Genomic DNA, 21,658 nt, shown 5'->3' with positions numbered 1-21,658 from the left:
TCTCATTGAGGGTGTTTCTTTGTCTTTTCATTATTTGTAAAACTCTTCTTTTTTCCTTATGCATCTTAAAGTGATTTGTCTTGACTTCTTGATTTTGTGGTGTAAAGTTCTATGGTAATAGACCTGTAAGATTTAGTTGTGTGGTCTCCTTGATCTCCTGAACTTGGCATTCTTTTGATTCCTTATATGACATTTTTGTTGGCTCTCTGGAAGTAATTGCGTTTTGATTGTTGTCTGGTAATTCTTAGGTGGTCCTACCCTCCAGCTAGTTGACTGAGGGTCACATTACCCACCGTGTTGTATGTGTTTTTGTGCCAATGTTGCCAGAACACAGTCACAAAGCCCAGGAAACAAACACAGAGCCACAAATATAACTCTGTCCTGCAATCCCACTGTCAACAGCAATGAACCAGTTTATAAGGCTGTAAAGAGATTAAGACTATAATAATAAAGTAGAGAAATAAATTACTAGTATAAAATCTAATGACTTAGTATGCACAAAATTGGTGGACCTGAAATGAAAGTTAAAAAGCTATGTAGTAAAGAAAATATCGCAAATCATGGGGAAGACCTAAGTAGATTTCGTCTTGGTAGCCTCTGGTATTTATTGGTGTTTTTTCTTTCTGGATCGGCCTCTGATGAGTTCAGATGCTGACCCCATCTGACCTTAAGGAGTCTGTTTGATCCTTCCAGGAATCTACTGCCTGTGGCTGTATCTTTCATTTGTTAATCTAGTCACTCTGCACTCAGCAGTCAGACTTAGGCACTGCAGGATGGGGCAAAGTCCTTCCTGGGGTCAAGGCTGTTGTTTCCTGTCACACTGCTGCCTCTCAAGGGAGTGGTCTGCCTGAGCAAGATGTCTACTGCTGTATGGGAGATGACAGCACCTGGATCCTACTGGCTAACCTCTTAGTTCTCTACCCAAAGACTCAGTCTCCAGTCTTTCCTCAAGTGTCTCTAGTCCACTCTATGCCCCTTTATCCAGGAATCTATTATCTGCGGCTGCCAGTCTGTACTCAGTAGTCAGGCTTAAGCACCACAGGGCCAAGGCAGATTCCCTCCTGGAGGTGGGGCTATTGTTTCCTCTCAGGCTGCTGCAGCTCAGTGGTTCAGTCTGCCTGAGTAAGATGTCTGCTGCTGTATGGGCAATGACTCAGCACTGACTTGCCACTGGCTATTCCCTCAGTTGTTCTCCAAAGCCTCCTTCCCCAATTTCTCCTCAAGTGTCTCTAGCCCACTTTCTCCTTGCCTTTGAAGGAGCCCAGATTAAGGGGCTGCAAATAAAAACTTATGTGCTCTCCCTTTAAATGGCTCTTTGCCTCTCCAGCTGCCCATCTCTCGAGAGAGCAACCTTGCTGCCTTCCGCATATGTCTGTTATCTGTGTTCTTTTTGGGCACTGGTACTATAAGCTGGGGTTCCCCATTCATGGTTTAGACCCCACTCTTTTCAGGGGGATCCAACTCACTGTTTAAATTTCCCTCTTGTTCTGCTGCCCATGGACACTGAGCCAGACTTCTTGAGTCTCCACTGCACTCCTTGTCAGTTTATGTTAAAGCTGATTTTTGTCTTTTTGAGGTTGTAAGGCTTCTGACTTGCTGTTGTTCAGTTTTTTGTTCCAGGTGATTTCTCTGCAATTTAGTTGTAATTCTCAGCTGATCCTGGGAGGAGGTCAATGTGACTTCCAATCTCTCCTACACCATATTGCCTCTCAGGCAAGCATCTTGTCTCTTTGTTTTCTTTTTAGTTCCTAAATTGAATTTTTAAACATTTTTAATTAAATTTATTGGGGTGGCATTGGATAAGATCATTTAGGTTTCAAGTGTATGTTTATATGACATTTGATTGGTGTAATGCACTGTGTGCCCACCACATAAAGTCACCATCTTCTGTCAACATATATTGTAATTACCCACCTCCACTCCCAACTTCCTCCCTTTCCCTTCCTTCTGGCAACCACCCCACTGTTGTCTCTGTCCACAAGTGTCAGTTTTGTATCCCACATATGAGTGAAATCACATAATTCTTAGCTTTTTATGACTGACTGATTTCACTTAGCATAATATCCCCAAGGTCCATCCATGTTATTACAAATGGTAGTAGTATGTAGTATGTCTTTTCTTATGGCTGAGTATATTTGTACTTTTATATGATGTGAAATAAATACTTTGAATTATCAAAACATTTATTTTTTGTCTACTTTAAAAATCATGGGAAAGATATGTATGTCTTTATGTTTATGTTACCTCTTATGTTTAGGGTTTTTCAAAAAAATATTAATATACTTCAAAATGAACAAAATAAAAAGTCAGTTTGAAATAGCAATTTTAATTTATATATGTCTAATTCATTTTATTATTTAAATTGTTTTGTTTATAATTTAAAATGTGATGTTTTATTGCAGTTGCTTTTTAATATGTTCACTGATTATTATGAAGGTGTTATCCAGTTCACCTTCAAGTATATCTTGGTATTAGGATGCTTTCACAAATTTAAGCAAAAACTAATGATATTAACAGCATGATTTATTATGTAACACTAGGTGCTAGGCATCATGTTAAGTACTTTATATACACTCAATTACCTCATATTGAGTATAGAACAGGATCCTAATTCTGCTATTTTCAAGGGGAAAAACCTGAAGCTCAGAAACTGAGATAATTTATCTAGGTTCACATTGGAAATGGCAGAGTAGGGTTTAAAACCAATTCAATGTGGCCTCGAAGACGTTCTGTTGTGATTAGCAGAGTGCTAGAGTGGGCTTGCAGTCAGGCTCTGGGTACTGTTGAGTATTCAGGGATTTTGTGAGCCAGTTATTACCATTGACAGTTTGAAATTAGCCATGGTAGGAATATTTACTATGAAGCTCAGCAAACAACACAAATTAGGGCTTGCTCTATTCACCTCTTCCTCTCTTCCACCAGTTTACTGCCCACCACTGCTTCTGCTAAAAAAGTCTCATCAATGTTTATTTCTAGAAAGATATCAGATGTGGACTTCTATCATATGCCAGGGACTGCCTATGAACTGGCATCCATTCAGAAAATTACCATTTATAGTTAATGATTAAATATTTTATTGTCATAATATCCTACAAAGGAGAATATGTGAAGTAATGAATTATCTCTCTTCTTTTCAGTGATAGTGGAGAGTGGAAATATAATTTCTTTTGTGGCTTATATTAATTCTGGACATTGTAACATTTATAGAAATATTGTAGGATTCATGAAACTACAGTCAAGAAAAGTGGTAAGTTTTAAACTTATATATTCACTTTAATCCATTAATCTTCTCTAATGACCAAATGATGTTGAACATCTTTTCCTGTGCTTACTGGACATTTATAATTTGTTTGTCTTGTTATGTGAAATTCCTGTTCAATTTTTTTGACTATTTTTTGTTGGGTTCTTTTGTCCCTATTACTAAGTTGTAAGATACCAGAATGTAAAATACATTGTAAGGTATATTTAGCTGTGACCAATATACCTATGACCAAAGTGTCTAATGACCAATAAGCATGTTAAGAGATGCTTAACACCCTTATTCATCAGAGAAATGGCAATAAAATCCAAAACGAAGTATCACTGTAGGCATATCAGATTGGCTAAAATACACTTAACTCCAGAGATTTTGCTCTAGGTATTTACTCAAGAGAAATGAAATTATATGCCTATGGAAAAACCTACATGAATCTTCATAAGCCAAATATTGTATGTAATTCAAATTTCCATTGACAGTTGAATGGACAGTAATATTGTAGTGTATTATGTCAATGGGATGCCACACCTCAATTAAAAGAAATAATGATATATAGCAAGGACTCATGGACAAAACCAAAGGGGAAGAGCTGAGGGAGGGAAGGAGGGAGGGGACAAGGGAAAGTGGTGGGGGGGAGGCAGAGACAAATGTATTTGAAAAAATAAATTTAAAAAAAATCTTGGAAAAAAAGACTTTCATTTCAGGAATAAATATTTTATACAGTAGAAAAAAAAAGAAATAATGATACATTGAAGTATATGGATGGATCTCAACACATTAGGTTGGGAAAAAGCATCAAACCTGAAATAGTGCATTCTATGTGATTCCAGTTTTCTGAAGTTCTAGAACAGGCAAAACACTAATTAATGCATAATGATAGAAAAGTTAGAAATATGCCTATTTAGTGGGTCAGGCAGTCTTCAATGAATTCAATTTATTAGATAAACTCGGTTGAATTCTGCTGTACTAATGATAGTCAGTGTAAAGATTTACTGTTTAAAAAAAATGACAAATCTTTGAGTTAGATATTGGCTCTTGTCCCCTTTTTAGAGTTCTTGTTGTGGTCCTATTCTGAGGGCTATACTCTCTTATTTTTTTTTCTTTTTTCTTTCAGTCTTTCTTAAATCTTACTGCTCACCAACTCACTCCTGTTTCAATGAAAATATACTAAGCTAAGCTATGCTCACAAAAATGGTATCCTAGGGCTTTGAAAAATGAAATGAGTTCAATGCTTTCTAAACTTCTTGGCAGGTTAAAAAACTCAATATGCACAGCAATAAGTGACAGTGCTTTCAATTACTTTAGATGTGCTGAAGTTGTCTTTCAAGTTGCTAGTGTTCTAGTATAATTTAAATATTTGTGTAAGTAAATATTTTCTCTGGCTTTCATGAAATTGCAATTTATTTTAAATACCATACACAAAAATGATTTATGAACAGAATTTCTGATAGAAATATTTATTAATGGTATGAAAGTGGTTTAATTAAACATCAATTATCTATGTCTCTTACAGAAAAAAATTCAAAAACTTGTTTATATGGGTCAACTTAAGAAACAGGAATCCTTTGGTGAGATCAGTGTTCTTCTCCAGGATCCTTTCCCATGCACTGTAATCACTGGAGATGAGGTTGAGATGGCAGTCATTGAAGATAAGGACCTATTTGGTAAGCACAGAAATGCCTTTTTATTTTAATTGTTACACCATTTTATTTGTTGACTTTTTGCCAAGAGTGAACATATTTCACAGAAATTGGGACAGTCAAGTAAGTATAGGTGTATGTGTGTATGTTATTTGCAAAGACAACATATACTACTTTAGAATATATTAGAAATATTTCAAAATACTGATTTGAAGGTACTGGAACATCTCTTCTAATTTTCAAATTACCAATTTTATGTTTCTGGTTCAGATCAAGTGTGTACTATCTGCCAATGTACAGTCTAGATGAAGAGTGTATGAAGATCTATGGCTTGTATTTAAGTCTTTATCTGAAATTTTAGAACTCTAGTAATATTAAAAGAACAATCATGCAACTACCTGTTTTTGGCCATCAAACACTGTGAATACGCAGATAGAATGTGCAATTTAGTATAAAGGATAAACGAATAGGGGTTAATTAGTCAAAACATAATTGGTTAATAAAAAAGAATTGTATTATAAAAGATGCTAAAAGCATAGTCTTCTAATACTTTCATAAATATGTCAAATGGCATTTATTTAAATTTTAATGGCTTGGAAAGTCTGTTTATATTAAAATAAATCATGTGAATTATTTACTATAAAAAGTATAATTTTGTGTACAATAAAACTAAAAATGTTAAACAATGAATAAGGGATAAATAAAAAAAGAAGCAAATAGAAATTAACACAGGTGAGATATTTACTTTAAATAAACTCAGTTAAAAAGGTTTCCGTGATTATCCATAAATGACTTGACTGAGTCCCCTTACGTTGAATTTCAAGTATTTATTGTGTGTCTCTTAGAGAACATGTGCCCTAAAGCTGCTTAACTCTCATTTGGCTTCACTTTACATTCATGTATTCATTTCCAGAAGTTATAAATTTGAAATAGTTTTGATTAATCTTCTTTCCTTCTGTGACATTCAGCTACAACTCCCCTCTCAAAGTAAATATCACTTAAAATAATTACTAACCACCAATTAAGATTACAATGTTCTCACTTGATACATACTAGGTTTATCTTTTCCTATATAATTATGTTAACTGGTGCAAGGCAAATACGCTGTAGACTCTTTTATGTAAATCAACATTTCATACATGGGAGTGCTTCTTCCAAGCATGTATTAGTATTTTTTGCCATATGGCAACCTAAAATTCAAATAGATGGTGTAGTGTGATCTTGAGTTGCATTTTTGCTGTTCATATTTTAAATTTCATTTTCTGTTTTGTTCCTCTGGGACTGATGAAATAGAGCTACTGACAAGCTCTGTGTCTAATTAGTTAAGCATCCCTGACAGACACATTCTTGAGGACTCTATTTGGCTTGTTCTATATTTCTACATTCTAATTATTTTATTTTATTCCAAAAAAGTAAAAAAATATTTTAAAAGCTAAATAATTTTATTGAGAAATTTAATAGTTAATTTTGCTGGAGGAATCATCTTCACACATGAACAAAGATGATATTTATATTGGCAATTTCATATTACTTTATTCTGTTTCTAATTATTTCACTAGCTTTATCATCTGAACTGTTAATTCATCTCTGAAAAATAATATAGGGCAAAACCCAAGGGAAAGTAAAATGTGCCTTAAAAAATATGAATTTGAAGACAAATGAGAATGTTAAACTATAGTAAGAAACATGAGCAAACCTGTGATATATGATCTTGCTATCAAAATGATATTGTTTTTAGCTGCTGAGTATTTTTATCATAAATGGGTGCTGGATTTTATCAAATGCCTTTTCCACATCTATTGATATGCTCATGTGATTTTTGTCTTTCCTTTTGTTTATGTGATGTATTACATTTATTGATTTGTGAATATTGCATCATCCTTGCATCTCTGGATAGAATCCTACTTGATCATGGTGGATGATCTTTTTAATGTATTGTTGGATCTGGTGTGCTAACACTTTGTTCAGGGTTTCAGCATTTATGTATATCAAGGATATTGGCCTGTCACTTTCTTTCTTTGTTGTGTCTTTAATTGGTTTTGGAATTAGGATAATACTAGCTTTATAAAAGGAGTTTGGAAGTCTTCCCTCTTCTTGAATATTTGGAATGGTTTGAGAAGGACAGGTGTTAGTTCTCTTTGAATGATTGGTAAAATTTGCCTATAAAGCCATCTGGTCCATGACTTTTGTTTGTTGGGAGTTTTTCTATTTTCTTTTTTTCTTTCTTTTTTTTAAATTAATGCTTCAGTTTCACTCATTATTGCTGCCTATTGAGGTTTGCTTTTGCTTCTTGATACAGTTTTGAAAGATTGTATGTTTCTAGGAATTAATCCATTTTATCCAGGTTGTCCACTTTCTTGGCATATAGTTGTTGTTCATAGTATCTTCTTACATTCTTTGTATTTCTGTGTTATCAGTTGTTACTTCTCCTCTTTCATTTCTGATTTTATTTAATTGGGTCCTCTTTCTTTTTTTCTTGATGAGTCAAGGGTTATCAATTTTGTTTATCTTTTCAAAAAACCAACTGCTCGATTCATTGATCACTTAATTTTTTTTTAGTCTGTCATTTATTTCTGCTCTGATCTTGATTATTTCCTTTTTTCTACTCACTCTGTGTTTTATTTGCTGTTATTATTATTATTGTTATTATTATTATTATTATTTCAGATTGGCCTGTAATGCTATGAATTTTCTTTGCAGGACTACTTATGCTGTGTGTCATAGTTTTGGGGCTGTTGTGGGTACATTTTCATTTGTTTCCAGATACTTTTAGATTGTTTTCTTGGTGTCATTGTTGACCCACGCATTATTTAATAGTATGTAATTTAGCTTCCATGTCTTTGAATGTTTTTGAGTTTTACATTGAGGAAGATTTCTATTTTCAAGGCATTGTAATCTGAGAAAATGCTTGATATGTTTTTGATTTTCTTAAATTTGTTAAGACTTATTTTGTGTCCTACCTTGTGTTGTACTTTTGAGAATGAGCGCTGTGCATTTGAGAAGAATATATCCTCTCTTCCCTTGTGATGAAATGTTCTGTAAATGTCAATTGAATTCATTTTACCTAGTATGGCATTTAAGGTAGCTGTTATCTTATTGATATTTTGCCTGGAAGATCTATTCATTGGTGACAGTTGGGTGTTAAAATCCCCTACAATGACTGTATTGCTATCCATCTCTTCTCTTTTGTCCTCCAAGATAGTTTTATATATTTAGGCGCTTCTATATTTGCTGTAAATGGGGTGATATCCTCCTGTTGAATAGATATTTTTAGTATTAAATGGCAACCATCCTTGTATTTTGCTGTGGCCTTTGCTTTGAAGTCCATTTTGTCAAATACAAGTATTGCTACCCCAGCTTTTTTTATGTGTCCATTTGCTTGGAATATTTTTTTTTCCATTTCTTCCTTTCAGGCTGTATAAATCCTTTGTTTGAGGTTGTACTATTTTAGACAGCAAATATATAGGTCATATTTTCTTATCCATTCAGCTACCCGATGTCTTTTGATAGGAACATTTAATCCACTTACATTTAAGGTTATTGTTGATAGGTACTTATTCATTTCCACTTTTCCCCTTTGAAACTGTGTTCCTTTCTCTCTATGTCTCCTTCTTAAAGTAGTCCCTTCAGCATCTCTTGCAGTGCTGGCTTGGTAGAAATATATTCCAGTAGTTAGTTAGTTTGTATGTTTGTTTTTTGGCCTGGTAAACTCTTTATTTCTCCTATTTTAAATAAAAGCCTTGCTATATAGGGTAGTCTTGGTAGTTTCTGTAGGTCCTTACTTTTAACTACTTGGAATTCTTCATGCCAGTCCCTACTGGCCTGAACTGTTTCTGTTAAGAAATCAGCAGGCAGTCTTATTGGGGATCCCTTACACATAACTGATTGTTTCTTTCTTTTTGCTTTTAAGATTGTCTCTTTGTTTTTAAACTTTGCCATCTTAATTATGATGTGTCCTGGTGTGGGCCTCTTTGGGTTCCTCTTGATTGGGAATCTCTGTGCTTCCTGAACTTGTATGACTTTTTACTTCACCAGGTTAGGGAAGTTTTCTGTCATTATTTCATCAAACAGGTTTTCCATCCCTTGCTCCCTTTCTTCTCCTAGTGGGATCTCTATGATGTGAATATTTTTGTTTCATGTTGTCCCAAAGTTCCATTAACCCATCCTCATTCTTTTTGAGCCTTTTTTTTTTATTAGTCTCACAGGGTGATTTTTTATTACTTGTCTTCCAAAAGGCTGATTCAATCCTCTGCTTTGTCCAGCCTGCTTTTAATTTTTTCTAGTGAATTCTTCATATCAGATATTTCATTATTCTTTTCCCTCTCGTTCTTATTCATAGTTTCTATGTCTTTTTTATGCTAATTTAGTTCTCTCAAAGTTCCTTGAACATCCTTATAACCATTACTTTGAACTCTATGTGTGTTAATTTGCTTGCTTCAATTTTGTTTAGCTCTTTTTCTGAGGATTTCTACTTTTCCTTTGTTTGGTGGTTGTTTCTTTTGTCTCCCCATTGTAGCTGTTTCTGTTTGTTTATTTCTATGTATTAGATGGATCTGCTTTGACTTCCTGTCTTCACAAGGTGGCCTTATGTTATAGGAGTCCTGTGGGACCCAGTGATGCAGTCTCCTTGATCCCCTGAGCTGGATGATCTAGAAATATCCCTTGGGGGGGTTATGTGAATTCTCCTATTGTATTTAGATCTTGATTGTTTTTGACCCATTGGTTGTTGGTATTTCCCCTTTGGCTGGCCTCCTCCATGTGCTGTTGTACAGGTACTCACAGCACAAAGGAAAACAAAGTAAAACAAAACAAGAACCACACCCCAATAACAGCAAGACTAATGACGAAAGAGCAAAGAATAATAAAAGTGGAAAAAAATAAAATAATAGAGACAGGGAAAAGGAAAAAAATGAGTAAGAGAAGACCAAATGAAATAAAAATGATCATAAGAGGAGAAAAGGAAAAGAACTTACATTAGTAATGAATAGAAAGAGAAAAATTGGAAAAGGGGTCAAAGAAAGAGAAAGAATAACAAAAATAAGGGAACAAAAGAACGGAAAATGGAGTAAGCAAAGGTAGGAATGAAATAAGAGATATGAAATAAAAAATTGAGCAACAAAAATAGGAAAAAAAGAAAAATAATAAAATGACTATGAAAAATAAAAATAAAAATAATAGTGAAAAGGAAGAAAATGGAGTTTCTGTCAGCAGAGTTTAATGCTTGTCTGGGTTTTCCCTTCAGATACAGCTCTGATGTTCTCTGAGGCTTGTGTGAGCCAGTGTCTGGTGCTGTCCACATCTAGCACTTGGTAGGCTATTTTTAGCTCTAAGTGATCCACACTTTGTGGCTATTTTCTCTGGGCTTGGCTATGCACAGAATGTGCCAAGCTGTGCTGCAAAGCTGGCTTTCTTCAGCACTGGGTCCAGGGGTGGGTCAGCAAATGTCCCAAGGCACCACAAAATCTGCCTCTGCATGCCTCTGCCTGCCAGCCAGCTGTGAATCTTAAACTAGTTGCTGACCTGATTGTTTCTGATAAGGCTTCTGATAGAATCAGGGGGATGGGATTCCTTGATCTCCTGTGGGAGGTGCATTTCAGACCTGAAGGAAGATGGTGGGTGTGTTCTTCCACCCCTGAGCCACTCATCTGAGTCTATCTGGTATTATTTACCTAAACTTGGCAGGATGGAGTCCCTAGTAGGCTAATGGGTGGGGACTCCAGAGACCAATTTTTGGGTCTGCTGGAAACCAGGAGGGTGTTTATATGGCTCTTTCATTAGAGGGAAGTGCCAGTCTGGTTTCTAGGAAAATATATGGAATAGCTGCACTCTAAAGCCAGTCTTTAACACCCCCTGAGTGTGCATATGTTGTTATCTCCTCAGCAGGAGTTAAGATGAAATATGGGGAAAAAAGAAAGGAGAAAAGGGAAAATACCCAAAAACTAAACAAAACAAAAGGAAAAAAAAGCCAATAAAAAAGAGATACAGGGTGGAGTGACTGGGTTGCTAGATGATGGGGCAAGCAGGATTCTGGAGGGTCAGCCAAGTGGTATTCCACAGGGTGGGGTAATTGCTTTTCCCCTGGGAGTAGCTTGCTCTTCTCATGAAAGATGGCTGCTGCAGAATCCAGGTATATCCTGGCACAGAAATCCCCATAGTTACTCCCTCACTTCTCTCCCCATTGCCTCCCCCTCCAAACTCTCCTTACACAACTCTAGTCTGCACCACTTTCCCTTATTCTGAGCCCAAGGCGTGTGGCTGCAAACACAAAACCTGTGTTTTGGCCCCTTTAGAAAATAAGAACAGTGGCTTTGTTTCCAATGGGCTCTGTCTCTACCCAGCAGGCAAAAAACCCATGGCCTTTCACCACTGGATGCTACCTGGTCAGCTGATTCTAGCACTTGTGCTCTGTGCTTGGGAGCCTGATTTGGAGTCCTGGCTTCTCTCCTCTCTCACAGAAAGTCCCACAGCCATGCTGCATTTGCAGTCCACTGCCCATGTGAACGACGCTGGCCCCTTGACATCCCCACCCTTCTTACTGGCCTGGAGGTGGTTTCTGCGCATCTTTGGTTAAAAGTGGTCTTTGGTTTCTTAGGATGGCTGTTTCCCTTTTTAGTGTTATTTCCAGTTTAGTTCTGGGAGAAGCATGAAAGACTTTCCTACTCTGCCACCATCTTGCAATCCCACCTCAGCTCTGAATTTAAATTGTCTTTCCTCAAAGGAGAATTCCAAATCCAAGGTGACATTTATACTGTTGATCTAAACAAAAAGTCATCCAAGAACTCTCCCGCAAAAGGGTTTATTCAGTAACAAACAAAGAACAGCAATCTGTAAGATGTAATCATGGCAGGCCATGAGCAATTTTGCTGAAACAGAGGAGAGGAGGCTCTTTCGTAGATGAAAGAGGAGGCTCTTTCCTGTTCTGCTTTGTGAGGGACTTGGGGTGAGATCTCCATCTTCTGTTCTCCCCACTTCATTTTAAATTAGATTTCTTGTTACTCATTTAGTATAGTACAAACTACCTGAAAGTGTTTGTTTTTATAATTTATGTAATTATATATATTTACTTTTAATATTAATATATGTTTATTGATTTTAGAGAGAAAGGAAGGGACAGAAAAACATCCATGTGAGAGAGAAACATAGATCGATTGTCCCCCATATACCTTCTGACTGGGGATTGAATCTGTAACCTAGGTATATGCCATAAACTGGGAATCATATCCTCAACATCCCAGTGTACAGGATGATGCTCCAGCCAACTGAGCCACACTGGCAAGGCCAAATGTGTTGATTTTTAAACAGAAAGAATGTCCAAAGACTTTTCTTAATCAAAAGCCAGGGAAACCAGATATTTTAATATAGATAGGTGTGTTAGATGATTCAGAAGCAATGACTACATTCTTATCAAAAAGATATACTTCCCAACACATCAGCACTCCTCCTCTGCAAGTTATAAGCAGCTGCATCATTGGAAATAATTAATCAAAAGAGTTTAAATTCTTGAACAGTTAGCCTCAGAAAATAAGCTTCCTTTTCCTGTGTTGCTTTTTATTTGTTTTGATAAAATTTTGAAATAAAAACATATTTTCAAGTAAAAATAAAGTGTGATACTTAAAAGTACTTTTTCAAGAGACCCTGTTAGAAAAAAGTGATGATGGAAATCTTCCCTAATTTGAGGAGAAAGTCATGTAAATCCAGGAAGCAGCGAAGGTCCCATTCAAGAGGAACCGAATGAGGCCCACTCCAACACATCATCATTAAAATGGCAAATATTAAAGACAAAGAGAGAATCCTAAAGTAAGCAAGGGAGAAACAGGTAGTAACATACAAGGGAGCCCTGATACAGTTAGCAGCTGACATCTCAACAGAAACACTACAATCCAAAAAGGAATGGCAAGAAATATTCCAGGACATGACAAGGAAGGGCCTTTAGCCAATACTAGTCTACTCAGCAAAGCTCTCAATGAAAATGGAAGGCAAAATAAGGAGTTTCACAGACAAAAGAAGGCTAAAATAATACACCTCCACTAAATTAGCACTACAAGATATGCTAAAGGGATTGCTTTAAAAGATGAAGAAAAAGAGTGAGAAAGAGAGGATCACAGGTACAAAGGGAAAAAATGAAAATATACTTATCATAATAACTTTAAATGTAAATGGATTAAATGCCCCAATGAAAAGACACAGGTAGCTGAATGGGTAAGAAAACATGACCCACACATATGCTGCCTATAAGAGACCCACCTCAGAACAAAAGACCTACACAGACTGAAAGTAAAGGGATGGACAAAAATATTCCAAGCAAATAACAGGAAAAAAAAAAAAAGCAGGGGTAGCAATAATTCTATCAGACAAAACAGATTACAAAACAAAGGTCATATAAAGGGAACCAGAAGGACCCTTCATAATAGTCAAAGGAAGAATCCATAAAAAAGACAAAAACATTGTAAACCTAAATGAACTCAACATAGGAGTACCTAATATATAAGGAAAATCTTGGCAGACTTCAAGAAAGATATAGACAGTAAAACACTAATAGTAGAAAATTTTAACACCCTACTGTCAAATATGGATAGATTTTCCAAACAAAAGGTCAAGAAGGATATTGTGGAACTGAATGACACATTAGATCAAAGAGATTTAACTGACATATATAGAACCTTTCACTCCATAGAACCAAAATACATATTATTTTAAATGCACATGGAACATTTTCAAAGATAGACCACATGATAGGACACAAAACAAACCTAAAAATCTTCAGAAAAATTTAAATCATAACAAGAATTTTCTTGGACCACAGGGGCTTGAAACTAGAAACCAACCTCAAGGTAAAAACTCAAAAACATTCAAACTCATGAAGACTGAATAGTATGCTATTAAACAATGAATGGGTCAATAATGAGATCAAAGCAGCAATCAAACAATATCTGGAAACAAATGAAAATGAACACGCAGCAGCCCAAATCCTATTGCACACAGCAAAGACAGTCCTGAGAGGGAAGTTCATAGCAATACAGGCCTACCTAAAAAATATAGAAACATTCCTCCAGCTTCAAGAAAGACAAAAACAAACAAAGCCCTGAATAAGTAGAAGAAAGGAAATAATCAAGATCAGAGCAGAATTAAATGACATAGAGACTAAAAGAAAAATTCAAAGGATCAACAAATCCAAGAGCTGGTTCCTTGAAAAGATAAACAAAATTGACAAGCCTTTAAGAAGACTTATCGAGAAAAAAAGGGAGAGGACCCAAATAAATAATATCAGAAATGAAAGTGGAGAAATAACAATTGATACCACAAAAATACATGGATTGTAAGAAATTACTATGAACTAATATTTGCCAAGAAATTTGAAAACCTTGATGAAATTGGCAAATCTCTTGAAAAATAAAACCTTCTAGAACAGAATGAAGAAGAAGCAGAAAGCCTGAACAGATTGATAAGAGCTGGTGAAATTGAAACAGTAATCAAAAAACTCCCAGCACAAAAAAAAAAAAAAAAAACCTTGACTAGACGGTTTCAGAGAAGAATTTTACAATATTTTAAGGAAGATCTGACTCCTGTCTTTCTCAGAGTTTTTCTAAAAATCCAAGAAGATGGAAGACTTCCAAATTCTTTTAATGAGGCCAGCATCATCCTAATCCCAAAACCAGATAAAGGCACAGCAAAAAAAGAAAACTACAGGCCAATATCACTGATGAACATAGACCTAATATCCTCAACAAAATATTGGCAAACTGCATCCAGCAATACATTAAAAAGGTCATTCACCATGATCTAGTGGGATTCATCCCAGGGCTGAAAGGATGGTTCAATGTTTGCAAGTCAATAAACATAATGCATCACATAAACAAAAGGAAAGACAGAAACCACATGATCATACCAAGAGATGCAGACAAAGCATTTGGTAAGACACAGAATCCATTTATGATAAATGCACTCAGCAAAGTAGGAATAAAGGTGGCATACCTCTAGGTAATAAAAGCCACATATGAAAAACCTGCAACCAACCTCATATCCAATGGGCGAAAAGTAAACACTTTCCCACTAAGGATGGGAACAAGACAAGCATGCCCGCTTTCACCGCTTCTATTCAACGTAGTATTGGAAGTCCTAGCCACAGCAATCAGTCAAGAAAGAGAAATAAAAGGCATCCAAATTGGAAAGGAGAAAATAAAACAATCATTGTTTGAAGATGACATGATAGTGTACATAGAATACCCTACAGACTCCCCCAAAAATCTACTCGACTTAATAAGTGAATTTGGCAAAAGGGCAGGATACAAAGTCAATATTCAGAAACTGAAGTCATTTTTGTACACCAACAGTGAAATAACAGAAGCAGAAATATGGAAAAAAGTCCCCTTTGCTACAGCAACAAGAAAAATAAAGTACCTAGGAATAAACTTAACCAAGGAGGGTAAAAAACCTGTGTGCATAAAACCCTAAAACACTTAAGAAAGAAATTAAGAAAGACATAAATAAATGGAAGCATATACTGTGTTCATGGATCAGAAGAATTAATGTTATCAAAATGTCCATACTATGCAAAGCAATTTATAGATTCAGTTTAATTTCTATTAAAATACCAATGGTGTATTTCACAGACATAGAACATACATTTAAAAAATGTATATGGAAGTATAAATCACCCCAAATAGCTGCAGAACTTTTGAGAAAGAAAAACAAAGTAGGAGGGATCTCAATACCTGACATAAAACTATATTACAAAGTCACTGTAATCAAACCAGGCTGGTACTGGCATTATAACAGACACATAGACAAATGGAACAGAATAGAGAGCCCAGAAATAAACCCATTTCTCTATGGTCAATTAATATTTGACAAAGGGTGCAGAAGCATAAAATGTAGTGAAAATAGCCTCTTCAACAAATGGTGTTTGGAGACCTGGGAAGCTACATGCAAAAAAAAAAAGAAATTTGACCACCAACTGGCACCATACAGATATATAAACTCAAGATGGATAAAAGGCTTTTTTGTAAGTCATGACACCATAAAAGTCCTAGAGGAGAACATAGGCAGGACACTCTCAGGTATCTCATGCACAAATATTTTCACTGATATGTGTTCTAGAGCAAGAGACATAAAGGAAAGAATAAATAAATGGGACTTCATCAAAATAAGAAGCTTCTGCATGGCTAGAGAAAACATCAACATAATGAAAAGGGAACAAACCGTATGGGAAAATATATTTTCCATTGATACCTCAGATAGGGGTTTGGTCTCCCAAATATAGAAAAGAACTCACATGAGTCCACTCCAGGAAGAGAAACAATCCAATTAAAAAATGGGCAAAGGACATGAACAGACACTTCTCCAAGGAGGACATACAAAGGGCCCAGAGACATATGAGAGGATGCTCAGCATCGCTAGCCATCAGAGAAATGCAGATTAAAACCACAATGCAATATCACATCACACACGTCAGAATAGCCATTATAAATAAATCAATCTACAACGGATGCTAACAAGGTTGTGGAGAAAAGGGAACCATATTGCACTGTTGGTGGGAGTGCAGACTGGTGTAGCCACTATCAAAAACAGTTTGGGATTTCCTCAAAAACCTAAAAATAGAACTCTCTTTTGACCCAGCCATTCCACTGCTGAGATTATACCCTAAGAATCCCAAAACACCAATTCAAAAGAACCTATGCACCCGAATGTTCATAGCAGCACAATTGACAATAGCCAAGTGCTGGATGTAACCTAAGTGCTCATCAGTAAATGAGTGGATCAAAGAACTATGGTACATTTACACAATGGGATACTATGCAGCAGAAAGAAAGAGTTACTACCCTTTATGACAGCATGGATGGAACTGGAGAGCATTATGCTAAGTGAAATAAGGCAGGAAGAGAAAGACAAATGCCAAATGATCTTACATAAAAGTGGAGCCTATTCAGCAAAGCAAGCAGGAAAGGAAAATATGACCAGCAACATTGAAAGAAAGAAGAAACAGACAGGGATGGGAGGTGGGAATGGAGGAGGGTACCTGGGAGGGGAACAGGAAGGGTCAGATCAAGGAGCAGGTGTGAAGGACACATGGACGAAACCGAGGTTGGCGAGTGATTGAGGGGAGGAATTCAGGGTAGGGGGCTGGGAAAAGTGGTGGAGTGTAAATGGAGACAAATGTATTTGACCAATAAAAAAAGAAATTAATTAATTAAAAATAACAAACAAACAACAAAAAGTACTTTTTTCACTTATGATTCTTTTTTACTAATCACTAATGATATTAAAAGAAAAGTGGTGGGGGGGAGGCAGAGACAAATGTATTTTAAAAAAATAAAATACAAGAGAGCTGGAGAAGTGAAAAAAAAATAAAATAAGAAAAAAAATAAATAAAAAAAATAAAAATCTCAAAAAAGAAAAAAAAAGTGGAAGTGAATGAGTAAAACATTTGGTTTGTTTTGTGTTGTTTGGACCAAGATTTTTTTTAAATTAATAATTTATTTTTTCAAATACATTTGTCTCTGCCTTCCCCCCACCACATTCCCTAGCCCCCTCCCCACTCTCCCTCCCTCAATCCTTCCCCTTTGGTTTTGTACATGAGTCCTTGCTATATGTTCTTGACTTTCCCTTTCCCTTCTTTTTTGCCCCACCCACCCCTCCCTCCTTCCCTATTGTCTCTGTTAGTTTCTTTTCCTTTCAGTGTTGCTGGTCATATTTTCCTTGCATCTTTGTATTGTTGGTTAGGTCCCGCTTATAGGTAAGATCAAATCGTATTTCTCTTTCACCCCCTGGCTTATTTCCCTTAGCATAATGCTCTCTAGTTCCATCCATGCTGTCGCGGACTTTAGTACTTCTTTTTTTTATTTCTGCTGCATAGTATTCCATTGTGTATATGTATCATAACTTTTTGATCCAATCATCTACTGATGGGCATTTAGGTTGCTTCCAACACTTGGATATTGTAAATTGTGCTGCTATGAATATTGGGGTGCATAGGTTCTTTTGAATTGGCATTTTTGGATACTTAGGGTATAGTCCCAGCAAGGGAATCACTGGATCAAAAGGCAGTTCCATTTTCAGCTTTTTGAGGAAATTCCACACTGCTTTCCAGGGTGGCTGCACCAGTCTGCATTCCCACCAACAATGGACTAGGGTTCCCTTTTCGCCACAGCCTTGCCAGCACCTGTTGTTTGTTGATCTGTTTAGGATGGCCATTCTGATCGGTGTGAGGTGGTACCTCATGGTGGTTTTGATCTGCATTTCTCTGATGGCTAGTGATGCTGAACATCCTTTCAAATGCCTCTGGGCCCTCTGTATCTCCTCCTGGGGAAAGCATCTGCACCGGTCCTTTACCCATTTTTTGATTGGATCGTTAGTGTTCTTGGAGTGAGTGGAGTCGAGTGAGTTCTTTATATATCTTGTACATCAAACCTCTATCTGATATATCATTAGCGAATATATTTTTCCATAGAGTTGGCTCCCTTTTCATTTTGCTGATGTTTTCTTTTGCCATGCAGAAGCTTCTTATTTTGATGAGATCCCACTTGTTTATTCTTTCCTTTCTGTCCCTTGCTTTAGGAGACATATCTGAAAAAATTGATGCGTGGGATATCTGAGAGTTTCCTGCCAATGTTCTCCTCTAGGACTTTTATGGTGTTGTGACTTATATTTAAGTCTTTTATCCATCTTGAGTTTATTTTGGTGTATGGTGTCAGCTGATGATCCAATTTCAATTTTTTCATGTAGCCGTCCAGCTCTCCCAACACTATTTATTGAAGAGGCTATTATTGCTCCATTTTATGCTTCTGCCCCCTTTGTCAAATGTTAGATGCCCATAGAGACCTGGGCTTATTTCTGGGCTTTCTATTCTGTTCCACTGGTCTATGGGTCTCTTCGTGTGCCAGTACCAGATTTTTTTGAGTAGAGTGGCTTTGTGGTAGAGTTTGATGTCCAGTATTGTGATCCCTCCTACTTTGTTTTTCTTTCTCAAAATTGCTGAGGCTATTCAGGGTCATTTATGGTTCCTCACTTTTTTGAAATGTCTGTTCTATTTCTGTGAAATATGTCATTGGTATCTTAATAGAGATTGCGTTGAATCTATAAATGGCTTTGGGTAGTATGGACATTTGGATGATATTAACTCTTCCAATCCATGAGCACGGTATATGCTTCCATTTATTTGTGTCTTCTTTAATTTCTTTTTTCAATGTTGTATAGTTTTCTGCGTACAGGTCTTTTACATCTTTGGTTAAATTTATGTCTAGGTACTTTATTTTTCTTCTTGCTATATCGAATGGTATTTTTTTTTCTGATTTCTTCTTCTATTTAATTGCTGGTGTACAAAAATGCATTTGATTTCTGAATGTTGACTTTGTATCCTGCTCTTTTGCCAAATTCACATATTAGGTTGAGGTGTTTTTTGGTAGAGTCTACAGGGTTCTCTATGTACACTATCATGTCATCTGCAAACAATGATAGTTTTACTTCCTCCTTTCCTATTTGGATGCCTTTTATATCTTTCTCTTGTCTGACCGCTGTGGCTAGGACTTCCAATATGATGTTGAAAAGAAGCGGTGAGAGCGGGTATCCTTGGCATGTTCCCGATCTTAGTGGGAAAGCTTTCAGTTTTTGCCCGTTGAGTATGATATTGGCTGTAGGTTTTTCATATATGGCCTTTATTATGTTGAGGAATGCCCCATTTATTCCCATTTTGCTGAGTGTTTTGATCATCAATGGGTGCTGTTCCTTATCGAATGCTTTTTCTGAATCTATGGAGATGATGATAATGTTAATTCTTCCAGTCCATGAACATGGTATGTAAATCTATTTACTTGTAATTTTCTGAATACGTATTTGTACCTCCTTGGTTATGTTTATTCTTAGGTACTTATTCTTGTTTCTATAGAAAATAGGATTTTTCCTCCTAATATTTCTTTCTTATTTTTTCATTGTTAGTTTACAAAAATGCCTTTGATTTCTAAATATTGACTTTGTATCCTGCTGTTTTTCCAAATTCACTTATAAGGTCATGTATTTTTTTGGTGGAGGGTATGGGGTTTTCTATGTACACTGTTATGTCATCTGAAAACAGTGACAGCTTTACTCCTCCTTTCCAATTTCGATTTATTTATTTATTTTTCTTGTATAACTATGACTTTTGGAACCCAAATTCTGGAGAAGAGGGAGAGAAATATTTTGAAAGTATATAATATATAATGCCACATAGTGAACTATAAGCCTTCAAGGGCAAAAATAATCTTATTTTTTTATAACTCTTCCTTTTCATAGATATATTTTAAATAACAAAGGTTACTTTCAACATTGTTATTATGGATAAATATATAATTCCTAAAGGTAATAAAAATAAATAAATAGCATACCTGAATGTAATAAATTTCTTCTTCAAGTCTCCCCAATTCCCTTTTTTTAATATAATAAAACTTAATTATTTTCCTTGATTTTCTTCAAGACTTTAAGCATGCATTTATATTATTTGTATGTTAAAATTTTGATATTAACATAAGATAGATTTTTAAAAATAAATTATACATATTGATTTTCAAATTTCCTTTCTAAGTGGTATATATAGGATGTCTTATTTTTCTAGGGTATATACGTCTAATGTTTTCTTCAGAAATTACTCTAATATATACCACAATATGGATGCACTATAGTTCATTTCATTATTCTTTAAAATCTGAACATTTATATTATTTATAACTTTTTCTATGAGACATCTTCCTGTTTATGTTTTCTTGCACATTTATATTTCCATAAGCTGGGTGTGAAAGTGGAGTTACTTATCTATGCTGCATGTACAGTTTAAATTTTGTATATAGTGTCAAAGTTCATATTAGAGAACACTACCAAATTCTATTCCACCACAGAGTATTCAAATCCCTCTTCCCCATCCCGACAAAGAATATTTAATTTCTTTAGACTTAGCTCATTGGATGGTTTAAATGATCTCCCTTATTCTTGGATTCCATACATGTAAACTTGCTTACTCACTAAAACTGATCGTTAACCCCAAATCAATAAATAGTCATGGTGTTTTCTGTATCATTCATGGCTGTGCTCCGAGCCACAAACAGTTGGATCATCAAAGACCATGTCCCAGATGAAGAGTAAGGAGGTGGAGCTCTCTGCTATGCTTTTGGTTTCCACTCTCAGGGTGTTTATTCCCGTTTTTTTGCATTTTGTATTTGTTGGCTATTTCACTGTTTGTGATGCACCACCCGCCAACCGTTGGTGTAGCGCTGAGGTACCGTCTGGTGTTCTCAGGGCCTGAGGGCTGCGATTTTCCCTAGATAAGCTTAAATCAGGCCTGAGTTACAGGGCTGTGGGTTGTGAGTTCAACAGCAGTGACTCAGTCAACCATGTTTATTAAATACGATGTCTTTAAACAGAAACACCCATAAAACATGCTGATGTATTGATCGATTGATGAAAATGTTGTAACTAGAGGTTTACAGAAACCTGACTCTATATTTCTCCTACGAACATAATTATATACCTGTGTTACAGAAAACACCTTTCTTCAAGTATTGCTTTATTATATTGATAAATTTGAAGTAATTTTATATCTTACATATGAATTTCTTGAAGACATCTCAGTATTCATATATGGATTTTGCTAGTTAACTTTTTAAGAATTAAACTGTTTTCCTATTTCTGGAACCACCTAATTTTATCCCTGTGTGTTGACATATACTGGACACTGTTTTTTAGAGAAAATAGACTTTCAGGGAAAATAGAATCTGCCTAGTTTTATGTAGAGATGCTT

At 35.8% G+C, this 21,658-nt stretch overlaps 1 protein-coding gene across 1 annotated transcript in view; it reads left to right on the top strand.

Annotated features, from left to right (window-relative positions):
- CNBD1 (cyclic nucleotide binding domain containing 1) overlaps positions 1-11,467 on the top strand; it is a 257,585-nt gene extending 246,118 nt beyond the window's left edge. The window contains exons 9-11 of the mRNA XM_054595284.1: positions 3,138-3,247; positions 4,770-4,920; positions 11,187-11,467. Coding sequence (XP_054451259.1) covers positions 3,138-3,247; positions 4,770-4,920; positions 11,187-11,467 — 542 coding nt within the window. The remainder of the gene's footprint in view (positions 1-3,137; positions 3,248-4,769; positions 4,921-11,186) is intronic.
- The last annotated feature ends 10,191 nt before the right edge of the window (positions 11,468-21,658 follow it).

The sequence above is a fragment of the Pteronotus mesoamericanus genome, unplaced genomic scaffold, assembly GCF_021234165.1.
Source record: "Pteronotus mesoamericanus isolate MK-2021 breed Mesoamerican mustached bat unplaced genomic scaffold, CSHL_Meso_final scaffold_54, whole genome shotgun sequence".
NCBI lineage: Eukaryota > Metazoa > Chordata > Mammalia > Chiroptera > Mormoopidae > Pteronotus > Pteronotus mesoamericanus.
Note: the sequence above shows the minus strand (reverse complement) of the source record. Positions and strands in the feature narration are given on the sequence as shown.